At 33.9% G+C, this 17,427-nt stretch overlaps 1 protein-coding gene across 4 annotated transcripts; it reads right to left on the bottom strand.

The window, feature by feature from the left end:
- Positions 1-1,211: 1,211 nt before the first annotated feature.
- LOC109816307 (solute carrier family 40 member 1) lies at positions 1,212-16,780 on the bottom strand. 4 transcript variants are annotated; one of them, XM_029274973.2, is made up of 10 exons: positions 16,478-16,780; positions 14,881-14,948; positions 5,814-6,021; positions 5,433-5,583; positions 5,114-5,310; positions 3,831-4,310; positions 2,941-3,112; positions 2,517-2,654; positions 2,283-2,393; positions 1,212-1,816 (listed from the first exon to the last, which is right to left on the bottom strand). In XM_029274973.2, exons 3-10 carry the CDS (start codon positions 5,924-5,926, stop codon positions 1,673-1,675), a joined length of 1,506 nt encoding a protein of 501 aa, XP_029130806.1. In that variant the 5' UTR covers positions 5,927-6,021; positions 14,881-14,948; positions 16,478-16,780; the 3' UTR covers positions 1,212-1,672. The 4 variants fall into 4 exon arrangements, 2 of the variants coding, with proteins under 2 accessions (XP_029130806.1, XP_029130807.1); XM_029274974.2 differs by having other exon boundaries at positions 5,814-5,986; XR_014432121.1 differs by lacking the exons at positions 1,212-1,816; positions 2,283-2,393; positions 2,517-2,654; ... (3 more) ...; positions 5,433-5,583; positions 5,814-6,021 and adding exons at positions 11,431-11,924; positions 12,065-12,478; positions 12,585-13,830 and having other exon boundaries at positions 16,478-16,531.
- Between the last annotated feature and the right edge of the window lie 647 nt (positions 16,781-17,427).

The following is a 17,427-nucleotide window of genomic DNA, read 5'->3' as shown; positions in this document are numbered from 1 at the left end:
ATTTCTTTTAATTTTGAATTTTTTCCTTCATTTTTATCACTATATATTATTGATCACAATTCATAAAATGCGTAAATAATGATCATGTATAAACACTAACTCTTAAGTCAACAAATATGAGAAGAGTGTATCGTGGAATTCTAAATGATACTTGATGGATGAAACATTCTTGTATAGTCTACATTTAAGCAAGAAAAGTAGTTGTGTTACATGTGACCTACCAAACAATAGAGATCGATAAAATAGAGATCGATAAATAAGGTCACACTACAAGAAATATTATATATATATATATATTGATATATAAAAAATATCATTATATATACAATATGAATAAATATAAATCTATTTGACATATATTTTCACAATTTTAATGTTAATTTTGAATGAAATTCAATATATATTATGTATTACTATAACCTATACATATATTATTTAACAACTATGAGAATATAATTATAGATAAAAGTAGCTTTTAATAACAAATATTGTACTATATGATGTGTATTGTTCCAAGATAATATATTTTTTTTATAATATTGATGAGCCAATCACAAAGATTTGATGATGGGAAGTAGTCTCAAGAAAGATCAAGAAGGACCACAATAAATAGTAACTTCAATATAAAACAATGTTAGGAAGTGTGATGATTTAGTGGTGATTAAGTAAGAGATAACAAAATATGTAAAATTTTAAAACTTAAGTAAAAATATATACAAACTTAAAAATTAGGTGACAAAAATTACAAAATCATAAAACATGAGTGATAAAAGTGCACATAATAAAACCTAAATAATATTTTATCTAATATAATATTATATTTATATTAATACTATTTATCTTCAATATACATCGTAAAATATACTTAAAAGTAGTTGTACTCTTCTTTAATTCTACTATTTAACAATATATAATAATGTTAAAATAAAGATAAATCTTGCCGAATATGTTATGAGATCTAAATCGGGTTGCGGTCAATTTGATAAAATTGACCTATCAAAATTTTGGTAACGAAGAGACGCGAAATAAACCTGTCCCAACCCCCAATTTTTATATATTAATTGTCCTATGTTTAGTTTTCTACTTTTCTTAAAACTTGTTTGCGATTAATTGACTGATAGTAATTATAAATTTATAATTATACTTTGAGAAAATAGGCTTTATTGTGCCACTGACACATGATTGCTTAAATTTCTAACCAGACAAGTATGAGAAATCTGAACATGTTTGTGTATTGATTATAACCAAGTTATCTTACAGTTATGTGTCATTAATGGCGTAAGAAAGCTAAAAGAAAGACATAAAATTATCATGAAGAGCTCAGGACTAAATTATGAGTTTATGACTATCTGATAGTGCGATTTTTCCTAGAAGCTATTACAAAATTCCCTTAATGGAAGAACACATGGCCCCAGGACACCATTTTTGAGGGTTTCATTCAAGTTGACCAGTGTCATATCCTGATGCATAATTAGTAATTTGGTCATAAACTTTCTCTATTAATTATGCGGTGAATTAATTGTTGAGGTCAATTCTTATGCAAAAAGGGTGCTCTCTTAAATTCCAAAGAGCAGTTCAAACACTAACACTGTACCACTTGTGTATAGACATATTTTCAAATGGTATGAAAGGTTAATACAAAACTTGTACCTAACAAATTGGCCTTCACAACTTAAGATGCTCTTACAAAACATTTACCCCACAATAGTTGGTCAAAGTGGAAGAGGTGCTTTCGTACATGGTATGCATGGAAGCAGTACAGGAATGCAGCTAATGTGACTGACAGAAATGATAATAAAGTCAACTTCCAGAAGTCCTGAATAGACAAACAGATAACAAGAAACAGATTTAACACAAATGCAATTTTGTTAAGCATCAAATTCAATGCTATAGCTATCTTTTGACAATAGATGAAGTTTCTTCATTAAGAATAAACTATAAAGGCACTTTTATGAAACTGTAGACCAAAATTAATAGTGTTGTGACTAATTTTTGCACTGTTGTTTGATGATTTGAAGTTTGTTTAGAAGGTAAGGACTAATGGAAAAGTGCTACTAGATGGTATAAATTTTTAACCAAAAGCACTAACGGAAATGAACTAGAAGATATATAGCTATATGGGTCGTTTTGGCCGTGCTATACATAGACATGCATTTTTACTTATGGGACATTGATCAATTATTAATTAATAATTCACTAAGGATTGAATATTTTAGGGGGCACTCAAAATGTGAAATTTGTGTTTTGGGTTTGACATGAATCATTGTAGTTTTAAAACTCACCCTTGGATCAGATATTATGATTCCCATAACATAGGCCAATAAATCCATCAAAGACTGAAGCGAACTTTGAACACCTCCAACAATCAAACGATCGGATTCGGAAACAAAATCCTATTTAAAAATTGAGAGAAAGAAAAATCAGGTCAAGATGATTAAAAAGAGAAGAATTTATGTGATCCATCAAAGATATTAAAAGCTTGACATCAAACAAATTTAATAATGGTTATTTCTTGCCTGCATTTGTTGAAGTACAGACAAATCAAACATCCACAATCCAAGCCGAGATATGGCTACACTTCCCATCAGAATAGATGATGATAGAAAGCCATTTTTGATCCATATTGCAGCTACACATGGAAGGAGACAAGTCCACTGCATCCACAACATACATAAACAAGGACAACAGAGATTATATGCTAGTTAGTATTATCAGAATACAAGGAAATTAAAGATTAGACTAGCACTCTCAACATGTCATTCGTACAAAACACTTTTTTACAGACCACAGGTATCCTTTTTCAGAGAAAATTTTGTTCGAGACGAATAATACTTCGACGAATGACAACTCTCTCTTTAAATGTTTAGTGCAGTTGCATACCCAAACTCAATTCCCATTCATATAGAACTTTAGTCTTTTGAGTCATTAGTAAGTTTATACCTGTGACCATATCGACCAAAGTCCAGTTCTAATAGTTGATATTTGAGAATGTAGTACAGGATATAAAACCGTTGCAACTATTCCAACCACAGCACTAATTCCTCTTGCTATTCCAATAACATATGCAGGTATGCCTTCCCATTCTAAGGTGGCTGTCATCAAAGTTCCAAAGCTGAGGCAAGGAATTGGAATTTCATCAATGACTCTTCATGCCCAACTGGCAGCAAAAGAAATACAAGACATGTTTCTTAACGTGTGTTTAGAACGAAATTTTTGAATGACTTTCTCCGGTGACTAGTATAATCGACAATATTGGTAACTTGGACCTTTTTTTTATCATAAATAAAATAGTAATTCACAAAACATGGATTCCCAGCAGCAACAAATGCTCATGTTGACGAATCTTAGAAGTCAGGAATACAATAAGAAGCATAAATATGATAGAAATATATATAAAAAAAAATTATTAAGGCATGATACCATTATAAAATAACATACAAAGTGAGTACAGAATTAAGTTCACATAAGGACTAAGCAATTTTTGAAATGTCTGAAGCATTTGACAAAGATACAACTACTGTTTTGAAATGTTAGTACTTTCTTGGTGGAGTCTAAATTTTAGAAAATAAAAAAATAAAAAAAAGTAGTTAGTCCTAGAGGGTCGGGTAACTAGCAAAGTTATCTGAGATACATCACATTGAATAGTAGTGAACAAACTTATTGTATCCCTCATAAATACATGTCTAACTTCTTGTGCCATGGCCTATCTTTTTTTAATTTTTTTTATGCATAAACAAATTTGATATTTTAAGCATTTAAGGAAAAGGGTAATTCAGATAGATTTTTTTTTATACAACATTTACTTGCTATAGTTGTTTGTAAGCTTTCACCTGAGTACAGTGAAAAATAGCAAAGCCAGAGCAAGTCCAGGAAGGGCAACTTCTTGCTGTAGATAAACTCTCCATGCAGCAACATAAGGAAGCTCTAAAATCTTTTCAGAAGTTTTTCTACTGCATTTACTATCTTCCAATTTTGAGCTATCATCAGTAACAGGAAGCAAGCTATCTTCCTCCAAAGTTTTATTGTTCATTTGCAGATCACATTGTGAAAGTCTTGCCATCCTCCTTTGGCTACTTTGGGCCAAAGCTGGAATCCCGTTATACACAGATGTGAAAAGCCAATACTCCACCCAAACAGACACTGTATTCCACACTGCTAAAGTTATAGCAGATGCTTTCAGTGATACAAAACTTATTATGAACCCAGTAACAACAGGAGCAAGAAGCTTGCATGTTAGGTCGATGCGTCTCGTTACTGAATTCATCTTTGTAAGCAATTCTGGAGGTTGGTCTTCAGATATAACTAACAACCTGTACAATAACAACTAAAGAACTTTTACATAATATTTCTTCTTTAACTTGTTATTTATCTATTTATAGAAACCAAGAAGCATGGTATAGTATTGAAGCTTCAGATATCCAATCAGCTCAACTCTTTGTTGCATTAACAATTTTTCAGCGGTGTTACATTTGAATTGATTCCCTCACTTATGTTTTCCTTATTAATTCAGGTTTGTTGGTTAAGGCCCATAACATATTTATAAGAATATGTTTGGATACAAGTTTAGAAGTATTTTTAAAGTTTCTTTACTAAAAATAACTCTTTATTTTTAACAGAAAAGTTCTAAAAAATGCTTTTAATTTGTATTTAAAGAGACTCTAATTATGTGAGTTTGATCTTATCCTTTCCCTTTCTAAGGCTTACTATTATTATTTTTTGTCTTATTATAGATATCTCTATTTCACTATCATAGAAAGTAATTTCACTTGTAGTATTATATATATCATCAACTTAAAAGGTTTTCACATATAGTGATGATTGAACATGATCAATTTTTCGTTAAATAGATCGTCTTTATAATATGTGTATGCAAGGTGTGTTTTCATTATGTCAACCAATTGGATCTTTCAGGCTATCTATGAATCTTTCCTTAGAGGAAAAACATAATAAAATTTCATTTGAATTGTAACCTTGGAAAATTGTGAATAGATAATGGTGAGATCTAAATCTTTAATCTTTATCATCATGAATATTTGAATCAACTTTCAAGCAATAGATTATTTATAAGCATACATGCTTAATCAAATATAATTATTTTCTCACTGGATATTACCATTCTCTTTCAATCAAGATTGTACCGGCAAGAGTTGAAAGCACACCAATGCCACCACATACATTGATTATCAACACCAGCAATATGAAAACAGAAAAATGAGTAAACTTCAAAGATGAGTGGACGAGTAAGGCAACTACAGAGGCCCCAGCAATAACAAAAGAAAGATTTTGTGTCAACAACCACAATTGCAAAACCTGCCAATAAAACAAGCAGATGGAGTTATTTCACTAAATGCACCTTGACAAACTTCATAAACTAAAAAACTAATTGTGTCAGAAATTGCAATATACTTTTTATCTTTGAATTTTGGTCATACCTTCACACAAGACAACTTATCAACCCATCTTCCAATTATGGGACCAAACACTGCAATGGAGGCAGATTCAACGGCACCATATATTGCTGCATAGAGCAACGACTCTTGCCAAATATTGATCATGTATAAACCAACAGAAAATTCCCACATTCTACAAACAAAAAACCTTAATGAATTTAATCAAAAAACAAAAACAAAGCATATAAATAATGTAACCCATTCACTGATACACCAACGATTTTGAATATCTCAAGCCAAGTAAATCATATCTAGTGTAGTCTACGTCTCATGTCACACTCACAAAAATGTATAAACCCGTTATCCTATTTTGTGACAATGAAATCAAAAGTTTAAACCAAAGTTGAAAAGTAAAAGAAGAACCTGGCACCCCATCTTGCTAAGAAGTGGCCAATGTACAAATAAGTGATTAGAAAAAAGGGTTTTTCTTGTTGTGCGGTGAACGGAGGCACTGTCAATTTCACGTTCTCTTCCATTTCAGATTCTTACTCTCGCTCCTTTTGACCATTACCATCACAAATGCTATCTTTATCAAGCTACATGCAAATTGCAATTTCTCTCGTCAATGCTACTGCAACATCAAAAGTCTTATCTATTAAATGAGGTTACATTAATCACATGACGTCATTAATTCAATTCGGGTTAAAATTAAATTAAGGTTTAAGCAAAACTTTAATTCCTAGAATATAAATAAAATTTGCATTCATTTTTAACTCTTTAAGAGAATGTTTTGATAAAAAAAAATACAATCGGATCCAATCCAAATATATTTGGATTTAGATTAGATTACTTTTTATTTTTCAAACATAGCTAATTAACTATAATATTTTGATGGACAAAATAAATTATTAATATCAATAATCAATAATAATTATTGATAATAATCATAAAAAATTTTAATATACAAACTTAAATAATCTATCAATAATATTTAGAGCATCTACAATGAGAGTTGCTAACTCTCATCCACTTTAAATGAATCCACAATGTCATGTCATTCATAAGTAACTTATATTATATTTTTATAATTTTTACTCCAATAAAAGTTGCTTATAAGCACCTCCACTTTTTAATCACTCATACTTCATTTTTAATAAATTTTAAAAATTTTAATTATTATAGTTTGTTGGCATAGGAAATATTAAATTATATTTTTATTCTTAAGTAACCGTCTCTTATATAAACAACAATACTTAAATTTTAGCAATTTGACATGTTATGTCAGCATGCTCTAATGCAAGTTTCTTATAAGTAATGAAAACTTAAACTTAAGAACCGAATAAGAGCCTAGCATTGGAAATACTCTTAGTAATATAATAACCACAAAATCAGTAACTTAAAAAAATAACAATCAACTGTTTCAATTTTCAAGTATTTCAATAGTTAATATATTTAATTTACCACACTATAGAATACCATTTCAAATTAAAAAGAATGTATTGCCTAATCAAATGATTTTTTGTCCCTTAGAAGGAAGATGGAGATTAACTTTAATGTTATTAGTAGAATAGTGAACACTTGATAGTAATTTAAGTTGGTAAATGATAAATATAGATAATAGACAATCATTTTAATTGATTAAAAGAATAAAAGACAAAAGTAATAAATATTATTTTAAACATAAATGATAATTTAATTTTAATAATAAGTTAAAAACAAACTATATATTTAATTATAATTGTAAAATAATTATTTTATTTAATTTTTATTATTTAAATTAATTTTCTATTCATTGGGAACAAATTTTCGGAGGATGAAGCATTTTTCTTGTAGTATACTGTAGGCGCGCCAACGTCTAAGTGACACGTAACATAGAAGAGCAATGTGAGTATTGAGTTATGCTTAGTTGCTAACAAGAAATGTAGGAATAATAAATGAACCATTAATCCTTCCATTATTTCTTGGATAAGCACAACTAATATAATATCAAGCAAATAAATAATAATGAATAATTTATTTTTATTTAGTACCATTAGTAATCCAAGATATCTCCATAAACTTCGATCTTTTGTACTGATTATAAAACTAATCCTTGGATGAAACTTAGGGATGGCAAAACGGGCTAGCCTGCCCCGTTTTGGCCCGCCTTGCCATTGGCTCGCTAAAAATGGGCCGGGCTGGGCCGGCCCGCCAACATAAAACGGGCTGGAGATACTGGCCCGCCCTGCCTAAGGACGGGCTGGTGGGTTTGCGGGCCAACCCGCATACAAAAATAAAAATTAAAAAAAATAAAAAAAATATTTTATGTTCAAATAAAAAAAAATTGCTACAAATAAATAAATATAACCATATGAAATTAAAAATGCATACATATTGTACATAATATATGTTAAACAAAAACAAATTACAAACTTAGAACAAAATCAAATAGAAATTAGTCCATTTACATCAAAATCAAAACCAAATTATAAACTTACACAACTAAATTTTTTGATAGTTCACAAAACAAGTTTAAATACAATTAATTAACTTTAAATTTTTATTTTAAGAATATTAGAAGCTCTCTTAGAAGAAGATGTCTCTACTTTTTTTTCTTGATCATCTTCATCCTCATCTTCTACATCAAAATAAAATAAACATAAAAATAATTAAATTTAAAAAAAATATATATGCGGGCCGGCGGGTTGTGGCAAGCCAGCCCGCTATTTGACCTGGCAGGTTGGCGGGCTTGGCGGGGCGGGCTTGCACTGGTTGGCAGGTTAAAATGATGGGCCCAACTCGCGCAATTTTTGGCGGGCCAACAGGCTGACCCGCAGGCCACAGCCCACTTTGCCATCCCTAATGAAACTTAGTCATACATACTTAAAAGTTCATCGTCCCTTCTCAATGAATAAATATTGAATGTTAAAATCCATAATCTTTCTATAAATGAATTAAATAACTAGTTAGACATATTTATGTTTGGCACTTTCGGAATTATTAATGAGTTTTTAAATATTTATCAAAGTCTAAAATTATTATTCATGAAATAAAATGGAGGAATTTATTTATTCATTTTTTTATATATAAGAATGGTTAAGTTTTTAATAAGAAAATATTAAATAATAATTTTGAGCTCAATAGAAGTGGCCTCATGCTCCTACTTATTTTTAAAAACAATGGAAATCTCATAATTACGTAATTTTGGTCATGATTTTATTTGATGATTACGTTATTAACTTTAAATATTTTTATGTTATGTGATGGGAGCCCAAAACAGCAAATAGAGGCTGAAGAGAATGAAGAAAAACGGGCCAAAAGAGTGTCAAAAAGGCCCACATGGCACAATGACTATGTGTTTTAAGAAGAAAAGATGATGTTTTGCCCCAACAATATGACGTAGCAATTTTCTGTTTTCACAAAATATTAGTATTAAAGTGGAATATTGTAGTTGGGCCTACGTGCTCAACCCAATAGGGTTTCCTTTCAAATGTTTTGTATTTATTCAAACTGGAAATGAATGAAGAGGCAGAGAAATTATTCCCAAAACTTAGATAGCTATAGTGGTAGGGAGACTTGGTCTATCTCAAAGCAAGACCTTGTTAGGAAAAATTATCAAAAATCCTAACAAATTGGTGCTTTCATCCTTCCTTATGCCTCCTCGCAAAGATGTTGATGAATCCTTGGCAGCCCTCTCGGACCGTATTCAAGTTCTCCAACAGCAGCAAGACACTCAATTTGAGAACTTTCAATCCTTAATGGATGCTAGGTATGACTCTATCAATACCATTCTTACTACCGTTGTTGAAAAATTAGCCACCCTCCAGCCTTCCCCCTCCACCATTGACGTTTCACCTCACCCAACTCCTCTCCCACATCCCCAGCCTACCCCTGATGGATCTGTCCTTCACAATCCCACTTCCTCACCTACCGTTCACCCCTTTCCTACTTTTTCTCCTAATAATTTTTCCACCTTAAACCCTCCACCCCTACCTCATGCTGGCCGTCACCCTTCCTCACCTATTACTACTACACCCATTCGTCCACCGAAATTACAACTTTTTCCCTTTGATGGCTCCGAACCCCTTGATTGGTTATTTCAAGCTGACCAATTTTTTTCTTTTCACCATATTCCACCTGATCATCGCTTACCCATGGTGGCTTTCTACATGAAAGGCGATGCCTTGACCTGGTTTAAATGGATGGTCCATAACCATCAACTTACGGATTGGTTCTCATTTGAAAGAGCATTGGAGTTGCGTTTTGGCCCTACAGAGTTTGAAAATTTCCGGGCTGAGCTTTTCAAACTTCGTCAACACACTACAGTCATTGAATATCAACAGCGTTTTGAGAAGATTTCAACTAGGGTTTTTGGCCTTCCCCAAGATGCTCTTGTTGATTGTTTTTTTTCTGGGTTGTTACCAGAAATACGACGTGAGCTAGCCATTCTCAAACCTACATCTATTTCCAAAGCCATTGGTTTAGCCAAACTTATTGAAGCCAAAATTAAGGATGCGAAGCTCAAAGCCTCCTTCACCCGTTTACCTCCACCTTCCCCAGCACTACCATCTCCTAACCCTCCTCCCTTACCTATCAAATGCCTCTCTCCAACCCAAATACAAGAAAGACATACCCAAGGTTTGTGTTATAACTGTGATGCAAAATACCACCCTGGCCACAAATGCCAAAACCCTAAATTCCTTCTCCTTATGACTGATGACCATTCGGAAGATCCCAACCCTTCCGATCTTCACCCCCCTGATATTCCCTCCTCCGCTGATTCCCCACTTATAGACTCCACTGACACCCCACCTATAGACCTTGACCCAAATACTTCACCCGCTGTCCTTTTCCAATTAAGTTCTCAGGCCATTTCCGGATTACCTTCCCCTCAGACCCTTCGTTTTAAGGGTTCTATATTGGGTCTACCAGTTTCTGTCCTTATTGACACGGGCAGCTCACATAACATTCTTCAACCACACATTGCTTAACACCTTCACCTACCTATCACACCCACCCCTCAATTTCCAGTTATGGTTGGTAATGGTTCTCATATCTATTGTGCTGGGTTATGCTCTCAGGTTCCCTTATCCTTACATTCACACTCCTTCACCATACCCTTTTACCTTCTACCCATTCAAGGGGCTGATGTCGTCTTGGGTATTGAGTGGCTGCGTACCTTAGGCCCAATTATTTCTGACTTTTCCGTCCCCAATATGTCTTTTACCCTATCTGATACCACCATTACACTTCGTGGAGACACTAAATTCACCCCTACCCCCGCTACTTACCAGCAGCTTTGCCATCTCCTCCACACCCATTCCATAGCTTCTTTTCACCTTTTATCCTTTCAACCAATTGATCACCATACGTCCTCTACACAGTCTGAGACTTTTACTATCACCCACCCTCTTCCTAATTTTCATCACCTACTTCAAACCTTCGCCCATGTCTTTACTACCCCCACGGGTCTCCCTCCTGACCGGCCCCATAATCATCATATTCCCCTCTTACCTAATGCTACCCCTATCAACTTGAAGCCTTACCGTTACCCTCATGCTCACAAGGAAGCTATGTCATCTATAATTTCAGAGATGTTGCACGTTGGTATCATTAAACCCAGTTGCAGCCCCTATTCTTCCCCTGTCATTCTCGTTAAAAAAAAGGATGGGTCTTGGAGATTTTGTGTGGATTATCGGGCTCTAAATGCTATCACGATCAAGGACAAATTTCCTATTCCCACTATCGATGAGTTGTTGGATGAACTCGGTCATGCTTCAATTTTTTCTAAGATCGACCTACGCTCTGGCTATCATCAAATAAGAGTCCACCCCCCAGACACTCACAAAACAGCCTTCAGAACTTTCGATGGTCATTACGAATTTTTAGTCATGCCTTTCAGACTTACAAACGCTCCCTCTTCCTTTCAGGCAGCCATGAATGATTTATTTCGACCTTACTTGCGCAAATTTGTTCTAGTTTTCTTTGATGATATATTAGTTTTTAGCTCTAATTTGGAAGACCACTTAATTCACCTTAAGTCGGTTTTAGAGTTATTAACTACTAATCAATTCTTTGCCAAGTACTCTAAATGTGTTTTTGCAGAAAAATCCATGGCTTATTTAGGGCACCTCATTTCAGCCCAAGGAGTCCAACCGGACCCTGAGAAGATCCGAGCCATCCTAGAATGGCCCCGACCGCGTGACCTCACCACTCTACGCGCTTTTCTCGGCCTCACCGGCTTCTATAGGCGTTTTATTCGCCATTATGCAACTATTGCAGCGCCTCTCACGGATCTGTTACGTTCTTCTTTCTCTTGGAATACACATACAAATAAAGCTTTTATTGCATTACAACAGGCCATTGCCCACTCCCCAGTTCTAACCCTACCCAACTTTGATGCCCCTTTTGACTTAGAAACTGATGCATCCTCCATAGCTATTGGTGCAGTACTTTCCCAGTCCGGCCACCCCATAGCCTTCTTCAGCAAAAAGTTATGCCCCCGTATGCAGGCTGCCTCGGTTTATGTCCGGGAGATGTTTGCCATTACGGAATCTGTAAAAAAAATGGAGACAATACCTATTAGGCAAGCCCTTCAGAATCATTACAGAGCAAAAAAGTCTCAAATATCTTTTAACTCAGGTAGTGCAAACGCAAGAACAACATAATTGGATGATTAAGTTGCAAGGGTATACCTTCGATATCCTATATCGTCCAGGCCGTGAAAATGTCGTTGCAGATGCTCTTTCCCGTTGTCACTCGGACGCACCACTCACCTTCACAGCTCTTACGTCACCGGTGCCACACATTCTTGATACTCTTCGGAGTTATTATAGTTCTGATCCCGTTGGCATTGCTCTTGTGGACAAATGCACCTCAGACACAAATGCAAGGAGTCACTTTCATTTTCAGCAAGGCCTCCTCATGTTCAATAACAAAGTTTTCGTACCTGATGTTCATGACCTCCGTCGTTCCCTGATCAATGAATTCCACAGCTCGCCCCACGCCGGTCATTCAGGTTTTGAAGCATCCCTTGCGTGGCTCAGCACCTCTTTTTTCTGGCCTGGTATCTACAAGGATACAAAAAAACTAGTCCAATCGTGCCTCACCTGCCAGCAAAACAAATATTACCCAGCTAAAATGCAAGGTCTCCTTCAACCATTACCCACCCTTGATAGAGTTTGGGAGGATATCAGTATGGATTTTATCACTCACCTTCCTAACTCCCACGGTCACACGGTGATTTGGGTGATTGTCGACAGGCTTACCAAATTTTCTCACTTTCTGGCCTTACCCACCAAGTTCTCTGCCCAGGATCTTGCTGCCCGTTTTTCGGTTGAGATTGTCCGCCTTCACGGGGTGCCTAAGTCCATCATTTCAGATCGTGACCGCCTCTTTCTCAGCCACTTTTGGCGTGAACTTTTTCGTCTTCAGGGAACCCAACTCCGATTCTCTTCTGCTTACCACCCGCAGTCCGACGGCCAAACTGAGGTGGTTAATCGCTCCATCGAGGCCTACCTTCGCTGCATCACTGGTGAGCATCCTCGTCGCTGGTACACCTTCCTCCATTTGGCCGAATATTGGTTCAACACCACTAAACACTCTGCTATCGGAATGTCTCCTTTCCAAGCACTTTACGGACGACCCCCACCCACCATGGTTGATTTCATACCTGGTCACACCATGACCTCCGACCCTTTTTCCCTGCAAGAACGTCAAGCAATACTCAAACAACTGAAAACAAATCTGCAAAGAACTCAACAACAGATGGAAGCTTACGCCAATCAGCATCGTCATGAGGTGTCCTTTGTGCACGGTGATTGGGTCCTTCTTAGGTTACAACCACACCGTCAAATCTCGCTCCGCAATCAGAAACAACACAAGCTCTCTCGCCGCTTTCACGGACCCTTTCAGGTGGAGCATCGCATCGGCACCGTCGCGTATCAGCTCGCGCTTCCACCAGAAACTCGCATTCACCCTGTCTTCCATGTATCACTCCTTCGTAAGTTCAAGGGCAAACCACCGTCGACCACCCCCTCTCTTCCCCAAGACCTTGATAACCCACCGCATGACCCTCTTCCTTTTCCCTCCCAGGATAATGAAACCCTTGCAGAAAACAATACTCTCCCTCGTAACTCTTTTCTGGAAACTCCGTACCACGTTTCAACTACCCATCTTAATGATGCATCTGCTCCACCGCCCCAACTCAAGCACTCACTTCCCTCCACGTGTGCTCCAAGTGGTAACTCCCCACCTACTCAACCGACACATCACTCTGCACCATTGGATTCCCTTGTGATCCGTGGCACTGCCCACCTACCTACATCTGCATCGTCCGTTCAGTTATCCCACGACCACACTTCTCATCATGCCCCAGCAACCCGTGATTTTGAGGACTTTGTGGGCAAAGTCATTTCAAATGGGCCAGGTATTGATGGGAGCCCAAAACAGCAAATAGAGGCTGAAGAGAATGAAGAAAAACGGGCCAAAAGAGTGTCAAAAAGGCCCACATGGCACAATGACTATGTGTTTTAAGAAGAAAAGATGATGCTTTGCCCCAACAATATGACGTAGCAATTTTCTGTTTTCACAAAATATTAGTATTAAAGTGGAATATTGTAGTTGGGCCTACGTGCTCAACCCAATAGGGTTTCCTTTCAATTGTTTTGTATTTATTCAAACTGGAAATGAATGAAGAGGCAGAGAAATTATTCCCAAAACTTAGATAGCTATAGTGGTAGGGAGACTTGGTCTATCTCAAAGCAAGACCTTGTTAGGAAAAATTATCAAAAATCCTAACATTATGCATCCTAAAAATAGAATTAACAAAGGTGTCGTACTCAAGTTAATCCCTTAAAACAAATTAATTTTTGTTTAGGATTTTTACTTAGTGCGTGTTTGGATTTTTTTTTTCTTTCACTTTTCTGCTACTTTTATATATATATATATATATATATATATATATATATATATATATATATATATTTTGTTTGTGAAAAAACTGGTTGTTTGAAAAACTATTTGAAATTTATATACAATTTTTTTTATTTCTTAAAAATAAGCTAATTTTATGAAGCCAAAAATTTAAAATTTATGATTATTTTCTAACATTTTTTAAGTTGATTTACTACAAAAAAAATATTTTTTTGTCGTATTTAAATAAAATTAAACATCTTAAAATTTTTTATTACCAAATTTATCTACACAAAATTTCATTTTGATTATAATCAATTATTAAAATAATATAATGTTTACAACTTTTCAAACACACAAGTTTTAAGAAATCAAATTGTAATAACTTGTAACTCAAAACTTAAAAGAAGATATAACATCCAATTAATTAACTCTTCTCTATTGAAAATTTTATTGTTGGTTTCAGTTAATTTGTAAAAAAATGATTTTAGTTATTATGGAATATTATTGTTTAAGATTGTATATAAAAAAAATGTAAACTGTACCAAAAAATAAATACTGTATGATTTTAGTTATTTTGTTGTGTGATGTATCCCACCCTTTGAGGTGTCTCCAACGTAGCGAAGAGATTAGTCACTGCTGTCGGCGGTGGATACTCCAGGAAACCTAAAAATAATTATTATTGATAATAACTAACGTCAATTAAGATTTTTTTTTTTGACACAGTCAATTTAAATAAAACTAAAGTACACTAATTTGTCACAATTTATGTTTCCACTTTTCATCGACAAGTTTATACATTGTTTTACTACTTTTAGTTAAATTATATATATTGCTTTGGAACATTTTATTTCACTATGATTCCAACGGTATTTTTTGTGGTTATTAGTATTTTTGTCTAGTTATTAAAGTAAAGCATAAATAAAAACATGCAGACAATCTTTTCTTTATTTATTTTTTTATATTTTATAATCATCCATCAATTAAATTCTGTTCTGTTTTATTATTTTTTTTACTAACTTGCTTTCTGTTTATTAATTTTTTTTCACATAAGAGAGGTGGATGATAATGAAATATTATTGCAACCTTATAAATAAATCAATCCAATCAACACAAAAGAGAACAAGAGGAAAAACAAATAGGACTCAGCCCATATAATCAACATGAAAAGAAAGGATTTGCTTTTAACACAATGACACCCTTTTTTGTATTTGTATAACTTGTTTACGATTTTCTTTTATTTTAAATACCTCTATCCTTAAGCTTGTTTTTCTAAATATATTTTTGTAATAGGTAAACGTTTTAGAATTTAGTTTCTAAAATACATATAGTATATTTCGATATTAATTTTCAGAATATATTAAAAAAATTAAACATATTTTAGAAACAAAATTATGAAAATATAAAAGAAAATATAATTTAGTTTTAAGAATATATTAAATATAATTAAATTCAAAACTAACATCTATAGTATATATGCTTAACCCCAATACAACAAAAACAAAAATAAAAACAGAGAAATTAAAAAGAGAAAATAAGGCTAAGAATTTAATAATTTATTAAGAGACAATATTTTTATATCTCTATATTATATATGCTTCTATGTCTCATATGTAACTATATCATAAATATAATTAGAGTTTAATAATATTTTTAAAGACTCAATTCCTCGTAGCTAGATAAGTAGCAGTGAAATATTTTAGAGTAATGTACGTGAAGTAAATTAAAATATCACTATTTTATGAATTACTTAAAATTCTCAAATAGATCACATAACTATTGATTGATTTTTTTTAAAAAAATAAGACTAGAAAGTGGGAAGAATAATACCTCACTTAATTAAAAGAAAAAAAGGGAAATACAAAAAGCAGTGCAGAAAGAATGACAAGAAAAAAAATAGTTCTGTACAACGGTGTTGAGATGTGCTTATATGTTTAGAGCTACCAAATAAAAATAAAAATAATTTTAAATTTCTTTAAATTATATATAAAATTATTAAAAATAAGCTAATCTGATCTAACTAGAAAAGGTACATCATGTGGAGAGTGAGACTGTACCTATATATCTCTCTTTGTGTGTCTTTGGCTTTGTTAATTTCACATTTAAGTGTCTCAATAATGGTTCCATGTTATTAGTAAGAATTGAGCATTTATAAATTACTATAACATAACAATGAGAGAATAAAGAGTTCTTACAAGAAGATTTCTTGATCACCCCAAAAATGAGGTCTAACTCCTCCTCCAACGATTCTTACTCTTTTGATCATTTCTTCTTTCTGAATCCAATCTGGTGTGGTATTTATAGGCCAATAATTTGCGTACAACACTGACTCTCCTTTAAGTTGGGTGATGGAGTGAACAGCAGAATTGTTTTTGGTAGCCTATGAGAATTGTCGTTGATGATGGAGGTCCACTAGAAAGGTATTACTTTCACTACAAAATATCATATATACATATAGTCAGGAAATATATATATATATAATATATTTTTCGTTCTATCTACTGTCGATAGCAGTGACTAATCTCCTCGCTACGTTAGAGGCATCTGAAAGGGTAGGATACCTAGCCCCAAGATTTAATGTGACTAATTTCCTTGCTACTTTGTAGGCACCTCAAAAGGTGGGATAGCTGGCCCTGGCCCTGGTCCCAAGATTTAACTCAATTAATCTCCTCGTTACGTTGGAGGCACCTTAAAGGGTGGGACAGCTGGAGGCACCTCAAAGGGTGTGATAGCTGGTCCCAAGATTTAGTGCGACTGCATACACAAGACATGATTCAAACCCCTGACCTTACTTAAGTGTGAATCAACTCCTACGACTGAACTACAAGCTTGGAATTAAATATATATTTATTTGATATAAAATTATATATATTAACATTTTTAATGTTAATTTTAGATGTAATTTAACAACATATTTTAAATATTACTGTAATATATTTACACTTTTTAACAATATATCAATATAAATTATATTTAATATATAAGTAAAAATTAATGACACATTAGCTTTTATATCGCAGGCCATTTATTAAGTAATTAAGCTATCCAACCACAGCACTCTACTTTTTAATACAAGAAGAACAACTCACCCATGTTTTGAAGGGTCACTAGATAAGTGAATGTAACCCATTTTAACGAAAACAAA

Source organism: Cajanus cajan, chromosome 3 (assembly GCF_000230855.2).
Source record: "Cajanus cajan strain Asha chromosome 3, NIPB_CcT2T_4, whole genome shotgun sequence".
Lineage (NCBI taxonomy): Eukaryota > Viridiplantae > Streptophyta > Magnoliopsida > Fabales > Fabaceae > Cajanus > Cajanus cajan.
Note: the sequence above shows the minus strand (reverse complement) of the source record. Positions and strands in the feature narration are given on the sequence as shown.